At 45.7% G+C, this 17,961-nt stretch overlaps 1 protein-coding gene across 1 annotated transcript in view; it reads left to right on the forward strand.

The window, feature by feature from the left end:
• Window positions 1-732: 732 nt before the first annotated feature.
• The window catches only part of MSN (moesin), a 68,417-nt gene continuing 51,188 nt past the window's right edge, over window positions 733-17,961 (forward strand). Inside the window, exon 1 of the mRNA XM_058536028.1 lies at window positions 733-924. Coding sequence (XP_058392011.1) covers window positions 913-924 — 12 coding nt within the window. The 5' untranslated portion in view covers window positions 733-912. The remainder of the gene's footprint in view (window positions 925-17,961) is intronic.

The raw sequence follows: 17,961 nt of genomic DNA on the forward strand, positions 1-17,961 counted from the left end.
AATTTGAAGAAGGTGGAGACTGAGATTTGAAGGAAGGAAAGTGACTAGAGTACAGATATGGGGAAAAGGAGCCCAATTCTGATGAAAGTAAGGATTGAGCATGATGGGGAGGAAATATGGTGGGAAAAGGGATATAGAGTCCTACAGAAGTGAGTGGATGAAATGTTGGAGGAGCTGAGGCAGTTGAGCCAAGAGAAGAAAAGTTTCAGGTGGACATGGGATCTTCAGACCTCTGAGAAGTTGTTAGGGACAGCAGGGGATTTGTGTGGCTCCGGGAGCAGAGCTGAGATCCACAGGCGGAAGCCACAGAGAAAAGGAGTTCAGATACACACGGGAAGAACTTTCTAAGAGTCTTGAGCGGGAACACGCAGTTATAATAGGTAGTGAGCTCACCATCAGCGGAAAGTTGCAGTCTGGGACTGCTTAAGCCTCTGCCAGAGTGCGGCCCAGGGTCCGGCCCTGCTTGGGAGGGGGACCGGATGGCCAGGAGGGCTAGGGTCTGTGAAGGGGGTGCGAGGTCAGGGTGGGCCTGGGTCGGGGGTGGGAGCTCCCTTGGGGCGCCCAAGCCCACTCTGGTCCCTAGGCGGCTGATGTGGCCTGGCTCAGCTGGGCTGGGCGGGACTAGGCGGGGCGAGGCTGGCAGCGGACAAGAAGGCGGGCGCGAGGGCGGGGAGCAGCGCCTAAGTCCCGTCACATAAAGGAGAGGGTGGCGCGACGGGGGCGGTTCTTTCCTGGGTGGAGTTTGTGAAGTCGTGGCCCGTTAGCAGGAAGCCGAGCAGTCGCACCGACGCTAGCGAGGGACCTAATCCGAATCCCCAGTCCCCGGAGTCCAAGCCGTGTGTACTGCGTGCTCAGCGCTGCCCTGACAGCGCCCAGCCAAACTTCGCCAACTCCACCGCCTTTGCCGCCACCATGCCCAAGACAGTGAGTGCTGGGGGTGGGTGCTGCTGGGCCCGGGGGTTCTAGCAGACCCTTGTAGCCCATGGCTGACGGTTGGGGGTTTGCCCAGTCACCCGCCCGCTCGGGACGCCGCGCCCTCCGCCAAGGCCTGGTGTGGGTAGGGGCGGGAGTGGAGTACTGGTCTGGCGCGCCTTCGTGGGTAAGGGGGTCCCGGGCTAGAAGTGTGGACGGAGCGGGGACGGCCTCTTTCTCAGATTCCAGTTCCGTGCGTCTGGGATGACACAATAGGGAAGGCTTGCTTGGGAGCCCGAGGTCTCTTCTTGCCCCTGACGGGCCATGGGCACAGGGGAGAGGACTCTGGTCCGGAGAACACTTCCTCCAGTCCAGGAATTGGCGCCTTTCTGGGGCAAGGCTGTCACTGTCCAGGAGGGGCCACGGGGACCAAGAAGCACGGAGGAGGGAGGGAGCTGCTCAGGGCGGGTCCCGCACCCCCACTCACCTTTCCTACAGCCTCCTCAGGCGGCTCCAGCTGTTTCTCACTAGGAGGGGAGGAGAAAGTTGTGGAGGGACTCATCGAAGCTGCTTGCTTTAACCAAGGAGCTCTAACATTTCACTAGACATGAGACTGAGTAGAGGTCTGCCCTACTTCCTAGGGGAGAAGACTAGTTTCTTCCTCCTCTCCTTTCGCCAAATCCCTGCCCTTCCCATTTCTTAATGGCTCTCTGTCTCCTCCTATCCCCTCCGGACTGTTGTGTGATATGTGGATTCTCTCCTGTGGGGCCACACCTTTCCAGAGTGGTGGTAGCTTCTAGGATTGGTCTCCACCCCACTGGCTGTTATGAGAAGAGCAGAAGCCTCCTGGGAGTAGTGCCTAGTGGGGCCGGATGCCCAGGAGGGAGGGACGGGGGAGGGGTGTGCCTGAATAATGAGCCCTGCTTGCTTTTGTGCAAGTCATGCCAAATGGCCGCTGGGGCCCTTCCCTTGCTCAGGAAGGCCTGGTGACCCCCCTGGCTTGAGTCCCTTAGGCCAAGCAGCTTGTTGCACTGGCCTAGGCTATGCAGTGCTCCCGGACCCCTCTCCCTAGTCTGAGATAGTGACTAGTAGCCTTGAGAATGGCTGAGGGTCCTTGGAGGAGAGAAGGAGTAGGGGGCCCAGTTCTTTGGGTGTGTGCTGAGCTTTGGTTGCCACGTTGCTGTATTCCACCCTTACTGCCAAGTCATTCTTGCCTTTCCAGAACCTCGTCCTTCAGAAACACCAAGTTTTCAACAAGTATGTGCTTCTACCATCTCTTAAATTGCTCACAGTTTTATGATGTGGGGCTTTTCCACACTTGTCCCTCCCTCCCACACACACAAACTGAGAGAATGGTTTTGAAAAGAGAGGGGAAAAAAAACCCCACTGTCTCTGCCAACACAGAGGATTATAAAGATCCTTCCAGGAGCCTCTCTTTGGGTTTATCTCCCTGTGGTTGACTCCTTGACTCCTCTTAAGGTGTGGCTTTGCCTAAATAGGTGGGTGGATCTCTGAAAACAGACTCTGCCCCATGACCTCTCTTCTCTAATGGCATCTTTCATTCTCAATTCTGAGATACCTCACATTTCAACGCAACTTGATGGGCCTGGAAATTGTTCCAAAGTTGCCTTAACCATCCCATTTCAGTGAAAAGTGGCAAAGACGAAAGCATGATGATCTTTTTCCTGGGTATGGAGACAGAATGGAGTATGAGCTGTTTGAAGTCAGACCTAGGGTATTAAAGGTACCTGAATACTGAAAGTATTTTTATGCAGATTGACTGAAGTATGAATCAAATTGGAAGGCAAGGGCTGAATTTTGATAGACTGGAAACTTTGGAGAATTTTCCATGATATTTGGCTCAAGGAATGGTCAACTTTTAGGATAAATAACTATATTATGCCTGTTAGGAGCATAGAATCTTAACCTGAAAGAGACCTCAGAGACTCTCTAGTACAACTCTTTTTTTTGTTTTTTTAACTAGTGGGGATATTTAGGCCTATAGGAAAGGACCTACCTAAGGGCACATGAGGACAGAACCAAGACTTGGGTCCAGGCTTTTTGGTACTCATCCCATTGACCCTCTATTCTGATTCAATGATTGGGTTCATGAAGTTGAGTCCCCTCTCTTGCCCAAAGCAAATTACACCCTGTTCTCAGAGCTTCCTGGTCATCAGATAAAAGAAAGTGGATAATTTGGGCAAAGTAACCAACATTGGCATTTGTGTGGTCTCCTGGTGAGAGTTGAGGGTATTACAAGGTGTCTCCTCTTACTTTTTTCATTCCTTAGGCATCCAGGGGCACACCCTAGTTCACTGCATACCAATTAGTAACTTTGATGGAGGGAGAAAATTCCTTTAGTCTCTTCTCCTTTTTTCGCTAGTGTGCTTTAGGCTATTTCTGTAGTATGACAGATAGGAAAGAGTAGTGGAAGAAGCAAATGTGTTCGTTCATATGAACCATGTCTACAGTCTATCCAGGGTTGGTTTCACTTTTATAGCCAATTGTCTCCCTTAGTCAGCCCAGCCTCCCTTAAATCTGTTAAAATATGCCCCTCTGCACCCCTCCCCACCAATTCTTGGATTTTGCTTCTAGTTGCCAGTTTCCTGAGTCTGTTTTAGTAGCCAGAATGGAGAAGCTTATTAACTGCCATCTACACTTTCTGGTGATGGTAAGACAGTTGTAAAAAAAAATCTTTCCCCGTCCCCATCCTTTTTAACTTTTTTTAGATCACAAAGTCTTTGGTACTCTCTTGGATTCCCTAAAAAGAGATTGTTTTGAATTTTCAAGGTGTTCTTGAGTTTTTGGTTTGTATAGATGAAGAAACTGAGACCCACAAAGTGGGAGGGACTGACCTAGAATGATGCAGTATGTCAGTAGCAAAGCTAGGACTTGAATCTAGGTCTTAGCTAGAGGGTCAGTCTTGGTAAAACTTCTTCAATTTGATAGGGTTTTAGCCCTAGCTCAACAGGTCAGGGGAAAGGTGATCAAGTGGTCATTGATGGGACTATCCATGTGAGCAGATATAGAGCCCAGCTTCTTGAAATATTTGCAAGTTTCTGGGTCTTCATTCAGCTAAACTTTATAACAAGGGTTGTGTGGACTGTTTATTTTCCTGCCATTCCTAGCGTTGCTTGTGCCACTCGAGTGGCACTAAATTGGTACTTGGTGAATAGGAGGCAGAATCTCAAGTCTTTTAACCCTTGAACCAGCCCTGCCACAGACTTCAGGGTGGGGCAAGGGATCAGGAATGGAGGTTATGTGAGAGAGGGTGACTTTTTGATCCTGCATCTCTTCACTTTGGTTCTCCAGTTCACTCAGCTCTTTGTGAAAGTGTACATAATAGAAACAGAGCGGAAACCATCTTGGGGATTTCCTTTAAGTTTCTCCTTGAATAGTCCTTTGTGCAGAGATAGGCTGGTGGGGCAGGAGGGCCTTCGTGGGATCCTTGAATGCACCAACTAATCTATGTATCTCTCATGTTAGGCTTGGAGAGAGGAAAGTTGCTCTGTTGAGTGGGTGGCAGAGGTGGTATTGACCCCTAGTCTGCTCTCCATTATTCTCTAGCTGCCTGTAACAATAGCTTGTTTTAAGAGTGTTCCCCCTTTTCTCTCTCTTCCTCCTCTCAGGAGACTGCTTTATTGAATGATGGAACTAGAAGAGACAGTTAGAGGTGATCTGGTCTGTCTCCCTGCCTTTAAATCCAATTCTCTCTGGATGAGATGAGATGACAGCTACATTTATTCTGAACTCTGATCTCATAGTGTTGCTTGGCAACAGTCTGTCTGGGTCCCTTTGTATCTTCCTCAGAGTCCCCCTCACTAGAATTTCTAGACTCAAGGTCCTCAGAGGGGAGAAGATCTGGCTACCAATACTACAAGTGTTACGCCTTTCGTGGTTAGAGTGGCTGAAAATTGGCATCATTAGAGGTTGGGAACAGTCTGTTTCTGATCTTTCAAAGATAGAACTGAGTTTATCATGTGCTATTTGTACTATCATGTATATTTCTCAACTCACAATCTTTTTTCCCTGCTACCTCACCCTACTCTTCTGCCCCCAAAGAAAAAACATAGTACAAAGGTGGTCTCCTTTGGAGCAGTCTATTGGTCAAGTGAAGGAGGTAGTCTTGTCATGATTGACTGGCTTTGCTGTTCATCCCTCCTCCCATTTCACACTTGATAGAGCTGAAAAACTTTTCAATTCCAGGTTCTGATTTGTGGTACAGGAGTGGTCACTTGGAGGGTTAGCTCAGGACTCCATTGATTTGGAAGGTGGGTGTTGGGAAATGGCAAGTAACACTGACCTGAAGATTTCTCTTTTTCTCTTTCCATATAAGAAGAACATCTTTCCTCAGTAAAATGATCGAAATGAAGTGGGCTTTTATGCAAGTCTTTTCTTTAGGCCCTCAGTCTCTCTAGGTTGTCATGAGGCAACTGTATTAATATTAGGCACACTCTAGTGACCCTTCCAACACTGACGTTCTTGAGAGCTTTGATGGTACAGCCTCAAGCCTCCCGTTTGTATGTTTATTCCTTCAGACTTTCCTCAAAATTTGAGTGCTTTCTATGTACCAGGCAGTGTGCTAGGCTATGCTGGGAATATAAAATTGAACAGCACTTGCTAAAATGTATCTTCTTGTCCCCCTACACCTCTGGAGTGCTGTTTCTTCCTGGGTACTGAGTTCATAATGGAGAGTTTCTAGCTTGGGAGTTGGGTTGTTTCATTAGTAGCTCTGACAAGAACACTGGCATGAGTGTTCGTGGCCATTTCTTCTTGAGTTTATGAAGGGGAAATGGATATGTCTTCCCTTGTTGAGGAATAAGAAAGAAACCAAATGAGACTATATTGTGAAGGTTGTGGGTTGAATGAAGAGCCTCAGACAAACACTGAAAACTTCATAGGTTTCCCTCCCTTTCTTCTCACTGCCTACCAGTAGCATAGACCCCCTGTAGTTCTGCTGAAAGGCCAAGAAGCTAATAGGTTATGTTTCAGATTTACTTTTAACTTCGTGAGTGTGGTAGTGAGATATATTGGTAGAGATTGAGGGGCTGGTATGCGTAAACCAACCTCCTACGGTATCTACCACCAGTGAGTTGAGGGCTAGCTGTTGCGGGTGCAGCATTTCAAATGCATCTGCACTTAAGATGACCCAGAGCTTCCTCAGCCTTAAGTTTCCCTTTAGCTGATCATTCTGGATAGTCTAGGTTTTTTTACAGGAGTGTTTTGAACCACAGAGCAACTGAGCTGGCCTTAAACTTTTTAGTTCAACCTATATGTTTTAGATGGGGGCACCAAAACCTAGAAAAGGGAATTGATTTTGGTGAACTGGTAATAGGGCTGGGACTAAAATCCAACTTGCCTGGCCCCCAGTGTAGGGGAGGAACTTTGAATATTTGCCTTCTAAATGGCACTTGCTGCAGGGTTCTTAGTGTTTTTCCCCTCTGTCCTGGGAGTGACTTGACCATAGTGTTATTATAGTCATGGGAAGAGCAAGGCCTTCTGAGTGTGTAGAGCTGACCTCAGAGGTTACTTTATTTGGAGATGGTTCAGGCTCTGACCATGCCTTTGAGACTCTTTGTAGCACTTCTCAGGAAGGTAAGTTTTCTGCTTTGGCTACGAAGGGTGGTGAAAGGCAGATAATTGCATTGAAGGGAGGTAAGGAGAGGAGACTGCTTGAGATTAGGCCTCACTGTCCTAAGAGTACTTATGGAGTAGAGTTATTTCTTTTTTGTATTCGTAGTTAGAGGGGTCAGCCAGCTTGTTCAGGATCATAAAGTTGGTGATAGTTTTGAAAGGGGAACTTGGTTTTCCTGATTCCCAAGTTAATGGTCTCTCACTGGACTTGCCTGCCTTGGAAGGATGACTCTTTTCACCCAGGGGACACAGACTTCCAGAGAATTGGCTCTGTGGTAATTACAATAAGAAGATGGCTGCAATGGAGTTCCCCTAAATAGCTTCTGCTGTAGCAAGTTTCAGTCAGTGGGTGACTCAGTTATTCTGGGGCCTAAGAATGACTTTTTTCTCTTCCTGCCCGCCCTGCACCCAAATTCCCTGCTTTCTCTTTGCACTTTTAAATTTTGAGCTCTTTGTAGTCTGACTTAATGCTTTAGCTTGACCTGTTCCTTGAATTAGGAGAACATTATGGTACTTTTCTTTCCACTTTGGTGACTATATTTGCTACTGTAGCAACCATTTGAATAAAGACCGGAGTCTCCTGGGCTCAACCTTCACTACTCACTTCTAGGTGTTAGATAGGCCAAGCCCGAGGCAGGTGGCTAGCCAAAAAAGGACTTTTCAGGCCTTCATAGAAAGGGAGTATAGAGTAGTGGTGAAAAGCAGACTCTGGAACGAGACTGCTTGGGCTCAAATCCCAGCTCTGTGACCAACTAGTGTAGCCTTGGGCAAATTACTTAACTTCAACTGTCAAGTGAAGATAATAATAGTACTTATCTCATTGGGTTGTTGTGAGGATTAAATGAGGCAATTCGTGTAAAGTGCTTAGAACTGTGCCTAGCATCTAATAAGTGCTATGCAAAGTTAGTTATAATTATTTATGGAACTGCTATGTGCCCAAGCCTGTGCTAGATAGGATGGGTAAGAAAGAAAGCAGGCAGCTGCGTTCTCAGCATATATTGAGTGGCTATTAGGTACTATCTACTATAAAGGATACAAATAAATGAATGGAGGATACAATTACTGCCTTCATAGATCTCCTATTTAATTGGAGATTTAGGGCTACCTCAATTAAAAACAGTTTGAGAAAAATATATACTTTACATGAGATTTTCTATAAATTTTGGGAGGAAGGGGGATATGAACAGGGCCTTGAAGGATGGTATACACTTGTAGGCAGTGGCAGTTCTAGGTGGTAGAATAATGTGGCTTTGGTACATGAGCATAACCAGGTGGCCCTAGGCCAGTGCTCTCTTAAAAATGAATTTGTGTGAAATGAAGGAATGCTTGAGGTGCTGATTGTTTCAAGGGGAGCCACAGAGTACATGTGAGCACGGATCAAATTGCTCTTTCTAGGATAGGTTGGAGCCAACAGTCCTGTCTCAGTTGGCAAACCTTCTGAAAGAGTTTGTTGGGGGAGACCGTACCTTGAGTTTTCCAGAATTGGGTGAATTAACTAAAACTAATTTTTTGTCTTTGTTGCCCAAGTACGTATGTGAGAGACTCCTTCCTTCACGTTTCCATATGAGCTAAACCAAGGAATAGAGCTAGTGATTACTCTCTTTAGGCCAACAGCCTAAAAACAGCTTTCGCTTCTCCCAATGGCTTTGCTATGAGATAGGTATTTGGGAAAGGATGGAAATGAGGGGAGAATTTCTTAGTATGTCATTGTGATAGGTTGAGGAGTGTGGCATTTTCTGGCCAGGCCATCTGGGCCTTAAACTTGGAGAAAGGGCCTTTTGGGTGACTTTCAAAGCACAGCTCTTTGGTTGTGCCTGATGATAGAACCAGATTTTATGCTCCTTTCAATGGGCTTGTTGTAGCATAAGGTAAGTATTGACGTAGCTCCTTAGGTCCCTGGTGCGGTGATCTACCACAGTGCTTGCTTAGTAGTAGTGTTTTGCCAGGTAGCTCCTGTGATTGGTGACTTCGAAAGTTGAAGTTTCTTCTCATCCTTGGTGGCCCTTCTGCTTCGTGGGAATTTGATAGATACTTTTTGTGGCCAGGGTGTCTATCAATCAGGGCCTAATGAGAGAAAAGTTTAGATGTGGGTATACAAATCAAAGTATAATCCAGAGAAATCCTTTCCTAGGTATATATTTGGGAGGTGACAGGGACCAGGGCCTAGGAGGGAGAGAAAAGCATACCTGCCAAGCTTGGTAAGCATTTCCTTTCCTCTCTTTAGTCCTGGCTTCCCTTAAATACCTGGGAAGGATCAAGACTTGTTTTATTCTCCAGTGAAGTGATCCTGATCCTGATCTTATTGTCTTGGTCTAATCTGCACCGCCACCCCCCCACAATCCTTTTTCAGGAATCTCAGCCTGAAGCTTATATGAAGTACACCGAGAGGCTTTTAGCTGTTGTAATCTTTAACTGGGGTTGACTAATCCTGTGGTATAGAGTTTGGAGGGTGGGGGTCAGGGTAATAGCCAATTTGGGTGTCATTAGTTGAGTTGTACAAATCTTTGCTATCTTCAGGGGTTTTAAGTGAGCCAAACTCCTCTCCAAACATCCTTGCAGATACTCCTGAGAAATTGACTAAACCACAGAAGTTTTCTTGCTGAGAACAAAAGTCATTTAACCTCTTTACCTTTGAAATTTTCTTTTCTCTAACATGAAAATATCAACAATATCCAAAATATGTAACTGGAGTAGAGCAAAGTCCCCTTCCCCAGGTTCCTTACTCCTCTTGGCACCTGGGCCATGGTGGATTTAGCATATGCTTGGTGAGAACATCTGCCATTTTGCTTCAGGATTATACTACATCTTTCTGCTGGTACTTGGAGAGCTGCTCCAGCAGGGCCTCAGGTGGGCTTGGGGAAAATCTAGCCTGGTGGTGTTTCTCTCTGCCATAGCCTGGGCATTTTCTTAAAGTTGGGAGTTTGCCTCCTGGCCTTAGGCCAGTTGCCAGAGGAAACCAATGACTAAAGGCTTCCTCCCTGCGATGTCAGCTTCTGGAACCTTTCCTGATGATCTCCTAGTAATCAAGTATGCCTTATTTGGCTATTTTCTTCCCCCTCAAATGCCCTTCACCACCTCAACTAGTCCCTTCTGTTCCTTTGGTACAGGGAAGGCCCTCCTCAAGTTTATATCGTGCTACCTACAGACTTTTATTTTCTCCTTGTTTAGGGCTTGTTTAGATTAAAGCAGGAAGTGAGGCTCTTTGATGGTGGTAGGGAGGAGTGGGATAGGAGAGAGGAAGAAGGGAGAGCTCTGTAATGAGTGGGATTTCTCCACCCTGCTGTCTTATCTCCCCTTGCCCTCTTGACCTGGCCTGGTGACCCCCCTCTAGCTTCTTACCTAGATCTCTGATAGCCTGGGAGTAGTCTTGTTTGGCTTGAAAAGGCCCAGAGTGTGTGGGTGGGATAGGGTGGGGCTGGGGCCCTCAGCATCTGAAACTATTCCTTTGGAGTAGGTAAAACCTTCCAGTTAGTAAGTTCTTTGTGTGTGCCTTTTTTGTGCCTAGGCTTCTGACTTGGCTTTCCTGAGTGGGCTGGGTCCAACATCCCATCCCATCCTGAGCTGTCTAGCCCAATGTTAGAAGAGGTGAGCTTTTGACACTTACATCTTGGGGCACCTCTCTAGATGTTTTTTAAAAGTGCTTTTTAGTAGAAATGGTACAATGAAAAGAATAGTGGACCAAATCAGGATATCTGGTTTTTAGTCTCTGCCTGTATGACCTTGGGCAAGTCACTTTTATGGGCCTTAGTTTTTATGTCTGTAAAATGAGAACATTGGCTTTTTTTGATGTTCTGATTATTTGTGCCCAGTCTTAAAGAAGATAGTAAGGGGTTCTTGGAAAGAGTGTCACAGAACAGAAAGGAATGACTATTTGAAGAAGTTGTCGTCTCCTCCTTAGAATGGCGTTGTGAGTGGTGTTTTTTTGCCTAGCTATCATTCTGTAAGTAGCCCTCTCTATTTCAGTGAGTTCTGCTTAGATGTATTGGATCCACCTACCACAGAGCTTGCTGTGGGCATCCTGGCTTGGAAAGATAATTGTTGACTGAGTGCCTTGGGTGGGGCTTTGGAGTCCAGCCTGCAAACTACAGTTGCTGGCTATTTTGGGTCATTGGTGACTCCAGGAAGAATAGAAGACCCTTGAATTGGTCATTGTTCCAGCAGGGAAGGGGATGACCAAGAAACATACCAAAACTGAATGCAAATGAGATTTGACTTCCTCTACCCCCCTCCCCCATAACATCCCTCTACTTAGGGATATGAAATTGCTTTTGGATGAGTCTTAAATTGCTAACCTCCCCTTCCCCTTCCTCTCCCTGAGTCACTGATGTCTGTGTTGCCCTTGGATAGGGAGACCTAGGTGATGTTGTCTTGGGTGGAATGAAGGGGAGGAATTTCTAGTGAGGGAAATTGCCACATGCCTAGAGCTCAGGCTTCAACTGATCCTGCATTTTGTGAACATGGTTTCTTTTGGTGTTAGACCAAAAGGAGAGGGATTGGTGGTAGATCAAAGGAGAGGGATTTCTGAATTTCCCATGAGGGCCTGATGTGCTGATGGGGCATAAAGCAAGTTCCTGGAGATGGTATACTCTTGGCGGGATCTGTTTTCACCCATCTTCTTCTTCCTTACTGACATTTGGTACAGTGCTCGCTTGTGAATCAAGGATCCTAGGCTGTATCTCAGCCACCTAGGAGTTGGCCATGACCATGATCTTCACTTGCCCTGAGGCCCCTGGAGGGACGGCAAGATAGAAGTCTTTTTGGTATCTGTCTTCCTTCCTTTGGGAACAAGTTCCTAGGGCAGTTTAACCAGAGAAGGCTTAGTTGGATGGAGCTGGGCAATGCTTTTGGGTGGAAGATTCTTCCCCAGCATTGAGCTAGAACGGCCTCTGGGCCATGCAGAAGCTTGCTCCTGGGAGTAGCCACCTTGCTGGCAGCCTTTCCTTCCTAGGGGCCTCACATGAGTTGTAAGGATTCCATTTGCTGGTAGTAGATTAGAATGGCTGTTGGTGAGGGAGAGTAGGCAAGCAGATGGAGGAGGGAGAAGGGGAGAAGGAAGGAAACAAAAGTCAAATGGAAGAAGAGTGGTTCTTTATTTTTATATTTCCTCTTTTTATAAAACCCAACATGGCATATGACAAAGTTTAGCAAATAGAGGGGAAAATCTTCCATAAACCCACCATTTAACATAGCAATTATTATTTATGTGTATTTCTTGTCACATCTCATATATGTACCTTAGTTTTCCATGGTGCAATCAGTGTACATAAAAAAATCCTAATTCTTTATCCCTACTTATATCACTAAGAACTTAGGTAAATGCTATTTAGTTTCAAAAAATGAACATTTTTAATGGCCTTACAAAAAATCCATCTAATGGCTATGTCATAATTTACTTAACCATTCCCCTTTGGCGGGGGTGCATTTAGATTACTCCCAGCATTTGCCAGTATTTATAACACTGCAGTGAATGTGAACAACAGGAAATGTAAACTCCTTAGTGTGGTATATAGGGATAGCCCTTTGATACCGGGCTCCATCCTAGCTCCCTCTCCAGACTCAGCTCTCACTTATCCCCACATGTATGCTATACTGTAGCTTTGTAGGATCAAGGCTCCCCAAGTAAGCCATACCTCTTGTATCTTTCAGCCTTAGCGTATGCTTTTTCTTTCAGCTTCAAATGTCAAATGTCTCTTCTTTACCTCCCCCACCTCCATGTCATCTCCGCTGAAAGCTTTCTTTAATACTCCCAGGTAGTATTAGTTGCACCATTTTCTGTGTGCCCACTGTACTTCGTAAGAATTTATGTTATGGTACTTGTCACATCTTATTGCAGCCATCTGAGCTCCCACCCTTTCTCCTTCAGTAAACTTGTAGATATGAAAGTTTTTAACTCTCCCTGCCTCAAGAAGGGGCTGTTGTCCAGGTGGAGGTGGTTAAGGATGGGCAGGCCTTTGAAGAGTGCATAGTCAGTCACAGATGTGGAGAGGGAGAAGTAGCAGTAATGTATGCAAGGGATCCAACAGTGTTGGATAAACACCTGGTAGGATATACTAGGCCTTATAATAGAGAAAATACACCTTGGAGAAGGGAAGGGTGTATTAACATCTATAGGGAGGAGAGGCCCGAGAGAGAGTCTTTCTGGCCTTGACCCACCAGTGCAAACTTTTTAAACCATTCCAGATCTCAGTTTTACATCTGTAAAATGGAAAGAGTAATAGCACCCTACTTCTTAGAGTTATGGTGAAGATTTAGGCACTAATGCATCTGAAAGTTCTCTGTGAAGTTTGGGACACATGAGAGGGAGGGTAGGCCCAGGATACCCTAGAAGTTTTGTTCCAGTTGGCCTCTGAAAGCTCTGTCTTATGTGTGTTTCCCATCAAGCCTCTGAGCCCAGAATGCCAGATGCTACAGTTTCCCTGAGCAAGCATTCCTGTAGGTGCCCCACAGCCTGGTGCTTTTAGTGGGAGGTATGCAGGGAAGTCCCATCTCTGCATTGACCTCAGCAGCATGGCTCCAACTGGCCCCAGCACAGCCCTACTGAGGAAGGGCCACAAGTGGCTGCGGAGGGAGGAGCCACCTTCTCTTCAGCTCTTTAGCATCAAATGAGTGGTACCAGAGTAGAGGGTTTCCTAACATCCCTTCAGCTGGAGGTGGAAGTATTTATAGAAGCTGCAGTGAAACTGGGCACCTTTCAGACTTTCTGGCCCCAAGCCTGCCATGCACTGTTAGAAGGACAGGTCTCTATGTCTGTCACTGACTATATGCTCTTTGAAGGCCTGCCCATCCCACCTGTCTTGGGCAAACAGCTAAGGCAAACCATTCAAGCCAGATTCAAAGTCTTTGGATGGAGATTCTCCTCCATCTAGTGCGCTTTTTGTTTTCTCCACATACTACCCATGGCTTCTTGCTGCTGTCCTGGCCATTTGAAAACCCCCAATCCTTCCCTGGACTTTATGTTTTATAGAGGAAGCAAATTACCTGAATCTGTGGAAGATCTGTTCGTCAACTATAAAACACAACAAGGGGAAGGGACTTGCTCAAAGTCATGAGTCAGGTGCAGAAGCAGGTCTTGAAGCCAAAACTCTCAGGAGTGTTTTTTTTCCATTCTATCAGCCTAGCCCTCTAAGAATGTAAACTTCCTGAGAACAGGGACAGTTTCCCACTACCCGTTGTATCTCCAGTACCTAGCACAGTGCCTGGCATAAAGGAGATGCTCAACAAATATTTGTTGAATAGATACATTAACAGCTACTATTGTCAAGTTAGAATTGTCTTCCACAGACTTCCTTGGCTATGTCTACTAGAAAGCCAATCAACAATTCCAGTGGCCCACTGGAAATTATCTAATATGGACCCAGCTGGGCCCTGGCAGAATGGAGCTGAGTAGTGTCAAGGAATGGGGAGGAGTTGTCCTTCTTGTGCACCTTGGAGAGCCTGTTTACCTGTGAGTGGCCAGCTTATTCACAGCCAATTTCTGCTCTCTTTTCCCACGTCTTCATACAATACAGTAGTGTTCACGCCAAAGGGGAATATTCGAATCAAAGTTTTTAGTGGATTCTTATAGGCAGCCATGCAAGCATTTCTATCTGCCTTTGTGAAGCAACCTAGAGTTTGACCCTAGAGTACATATTTGTGGCATTACCCAGTTTTTAAATTTTTTGTATGTACACTGCTCATTGTGGCGTGACCAGCAGGCAGGGCTGCATTGTATAATCTAATCTTGAGAGGTTTGTGCTCCCAAGCTTTAGGGATTGAGTTGGCTCCTGTGCTCAGGGATGGGCAGGGCCAGGCACAGATCAGGGAGGACAGCAGGGAAGTCCTGTAGATCATCATGTCGGGGCACTCAGCAGCTGTGTTCTCTGGCTGTTGCCACCACCACCGCCACCATCACCCAGGCTCCCCTAGGGCTCAGAGCTGCATATCTTTGCAAATTTGGGCATGTTTTAGTTGAGGTAGGCTAATTTTGGGAGCAATAGGATGTACTCTTCTTCCCACCCATTCCAGGGAGAGGGATGTGGCCAGCATTTGAGAGGTATAGATTCAGGCCTACTAGATAGTGTTCGGTGCCCTAAAACAGTGAGAGCCTCTGAAGGTCATCTTGTCTTTAAAGGACTTTTTCCATCTGTTCTTATGGTGCTGAGCTATACACCGTACAAGGAATGTTAACAGACACAATCCATGCTTTTGGTAGGGCATACTTAAATAAAGACAGACTTTATTTATTTTACAATTTTTGGTTTGTGTTTTTTCATTATGAAACTAATACACATTTGCTGTAAGAAATGAAATAGCACTGAAAAATATAAAATCCCCTGTCTTCTGCCCCAACTCTATTCTCTAGAGAGAACCACTATTAACCAGTTAGTTATGTGAACTAAGACTCTTTTAAAATGCATGTATACTCATATAAATTTAAACACACAAATAACACAAATCCATATTGTTCTACAACTTGTTTTTTTTAAACTATGTGGTGGCCATCTTTTCCTGTCAACTCAGATTTTAATGTCTGTATGGGCTCATTAATAAGCAAATTATCAAATGGGTGCAACACTTAAAATCTACACAAATGAAAAGGGCCTATATTCTTTTTCCTTTTTTTTGGCAAGGAAGATCGGCCCTGAGCTAACATCCCTTGCCAATATTCCTCCATTTTGTATATGGGACACCACCACAGCATGGCTTGATGAGTGGTGTGTAGGTTCGTGCCCGGGATCTGAACCCACGAACCCCAGGTTGCCAAAGCGGAGCATGCGAACTTAACCACTACACCACAGGGCTGGCTCCCCTATATTCTTTTTTGAGTGGAAAATAAAGAGGACATTGTAAAAGGCTTGCCTGCCTGAGAAAGAAGGCTTTCTGGAGAAGGTGGGAGTTGTGGACCATTCTGTTGGGATGAAGGATAGGGTAATGACAGCTGCTCCCCTTTCCAAACTCAGTAGGCCCTACATCTAGAGATTGCTGTGATTTCACCTGTGCCTAAATGATCTTAGTGGAGTGATTGGCAGTAGGGTAAACCACTTTCCTGTGCTTAATGTGGCTCCCTCCCTCTTCTGTGGTTTTGCCTGTTTGGGGTAGTTTGATTCCAGACAGTACCTGACTGAGAACCCTGTTCCTCAGAAGACCTCTAGCTGCCATAGCTGTCTGCCGTTAAAGAAAGAAGCTGTGTGTGTGTGTGTGTGTGTGTGTTGGTGGTGGTGGTGGGCATGTGCCTTTCTAGTCTTCCCCAGGGAAAAGCAGGGAAGCTGGATTAGAATCCCCCCTCCATACTTACCAGGGATCTTGTCCAGGTGGCAGGAAAGTGGAATCTTGCAGAGAGCTCAGATGTAGCTGAGCAATCCAGTTGAAGAGTTGAGGATGATAGTGATTTGTGAAATGCAAATAAATATACAATATATTTTGGAAACAAATTCTAGCCCAGTGGCTGCTCCTGGTCTTAGAAACTCGCTAGCTTGAGGATTTGATTATGTCGAAGGAGCTAGGCCAGTCAAGAAGAAGCAGAATTACCAGAAATCCAGGCTCTCTTCTGCCCACTCATGGCATGACCCGCCCTTCTCTTGTCTTCTTAGTTCCCAGACTTTGACAGTGGGTGAAGCAGAGCTTCTGCTTGCCCAGCCCTTAATCCTGGAGCCTCTGCCACCAGAGGTTGACCTTGGCTGGGCCAAACCTACAGGCCACTGCAGGCATTATTGCCTTCCCCTTTAGACAAACAGGAAGCTGCCTGCAGATTCTGAGTGATTGGAGCTTTCTGAATCCTTGTGGGGCAGAAAGAGCAAGGCTCTGGAATCAGACTCCAAAACAGAAAAGGAAATGGCATTTTAAAGAACTTTTTGGACTACTTGAGAAGGCTTGGATCCAAAGTATCTCCAGGCATTTATTGTGGGTCAGGCTTGTAGGAAGATCTGTGTTTCAACACTTATTGGCTGTGTGACCTTAGGGAAGTACTTTAATCTCCCTGAGCCTCCCATTCTTCATTGGTAAAGTGGGGATGATAATGCTAGCCTCAGAGTTGGTGGGAAACTTGGATAAGATAACATTGGAAAGCCCTCAAATGTTCTGTAGAAAATCAAGCATACAGGATTCAAGTGCTCAGAGAAGCCTAAATCATGTTTTAACAGCCTCTGTTGACAAAGGCAGTAGATTGTGTCAGTGGATGAATGACTTTCACCTCACTATTAAGAATGGTTATGACCCGTAAAAGAGTTAACCACTTATCAGGAAAAGTTCACTTCTGTGGAACAGCTCATTTATAGACCATTTGGGACCAGTGATGCATTGCCATATAATCAGCTCTCAACTATCCATAACAAAAGTTTCTTCTCCCAGCTACCTGTGGACTGCCTGTTCTAAGCCATATGAGCCCAGGGAATGTAAACTTCCTTGGCTCTTCTGATAATCCAAACAAGATGTAATTAGGTAAATATTTCCAAAAACTTCCCAAAGTGGTTAGATTGCTACTGCTGAGTTATCCATGGGGTATTACTCTTATGTTTATATGGATAGCAGACCTTACCTCAAGGAAAATGGTGAAATTTGGTCTCTGGAGCAACGAAAGTGATGGGCTTCTACTTCCCAGGTCATTTATGCCCTCATTGACCATCCCTCCAGGCTCTGAACTCAGGTAGGGGTGACAAATTTATGAGACCAGGTTTGGGAGGAAGGCAATCCTTCAAAGAGTGGAGGTAAAAAAGACCATGTGTGAGATTACCCTACATGGACTGCTATTCCAGGGATGGTTTGAACAGTCCCATCCCCCCGCCCCCAGCACTGGGATTCAGCCTTTGTCAGGAAGAGCCAAGACTGAATAAATCTTGAAAAAGCTATTAGAGACCTCTCTGGGCAAGTTCCTCTGGAACCTCTAGCTTTTGAGCAGCCCAGAAAAGGGAATACAGCCCCGAAAAGGGTTAGGAAGCTGGGAGGGGGTTAAGTTTAGGGCTAGCTGCCTGTTTTCCAAGTAGTTACCTATTTAAAACAGCCCTGTCAGATGTGAATTAAAGGAATTCCTTTATAGGTTGGCTGGCATTGCCCTGCAATTATTTTCCAGGGTTCCTAGCTTTTTGCACCCCACGTCTGGACCAAAAAAAAATGTCCCCAACACATACTGATAATTCTCTACATTTATGATATGCATTGTAGTTGTCAAAGCCCTTTTGACGATATTATTATGTCATTTGATATTCGTTAACTCTCTCCAGTAGGAAGGCTAGGAATTATTACCCCTACTTTTTCATATGGGGAAACTGAGGCTCAAAGATTGACTCTGAAAATATTACTCAGCTAATGAATAAGGGAGACAGGACTTGAGTGGGAAACAGAGGACTTTCGTTTTAGACTCCGCATACGGTGGGGTGTGAAAAGGGGAGAAAAGTGTTGTTTTATAAAGGCCTGGACTTAAGCTCTAGTCATTGTTAGGCC

The sequence above is a fragment of the Diceros bicornis genome, chromosome X (genome assembly GCF_020826845.1).
Source record: "Diceros bicornis minor isolate mBicDic1 chromosome X, mDicBic1.mat.cur, whole genome shotgun sequence".
NCBI classification, from domain to species: Eukaryota; Metazoa; Chordata; class Mammalia; order Perissodactyla; family Rhinocerotidae; genus Diceros; species Diceros bicornis.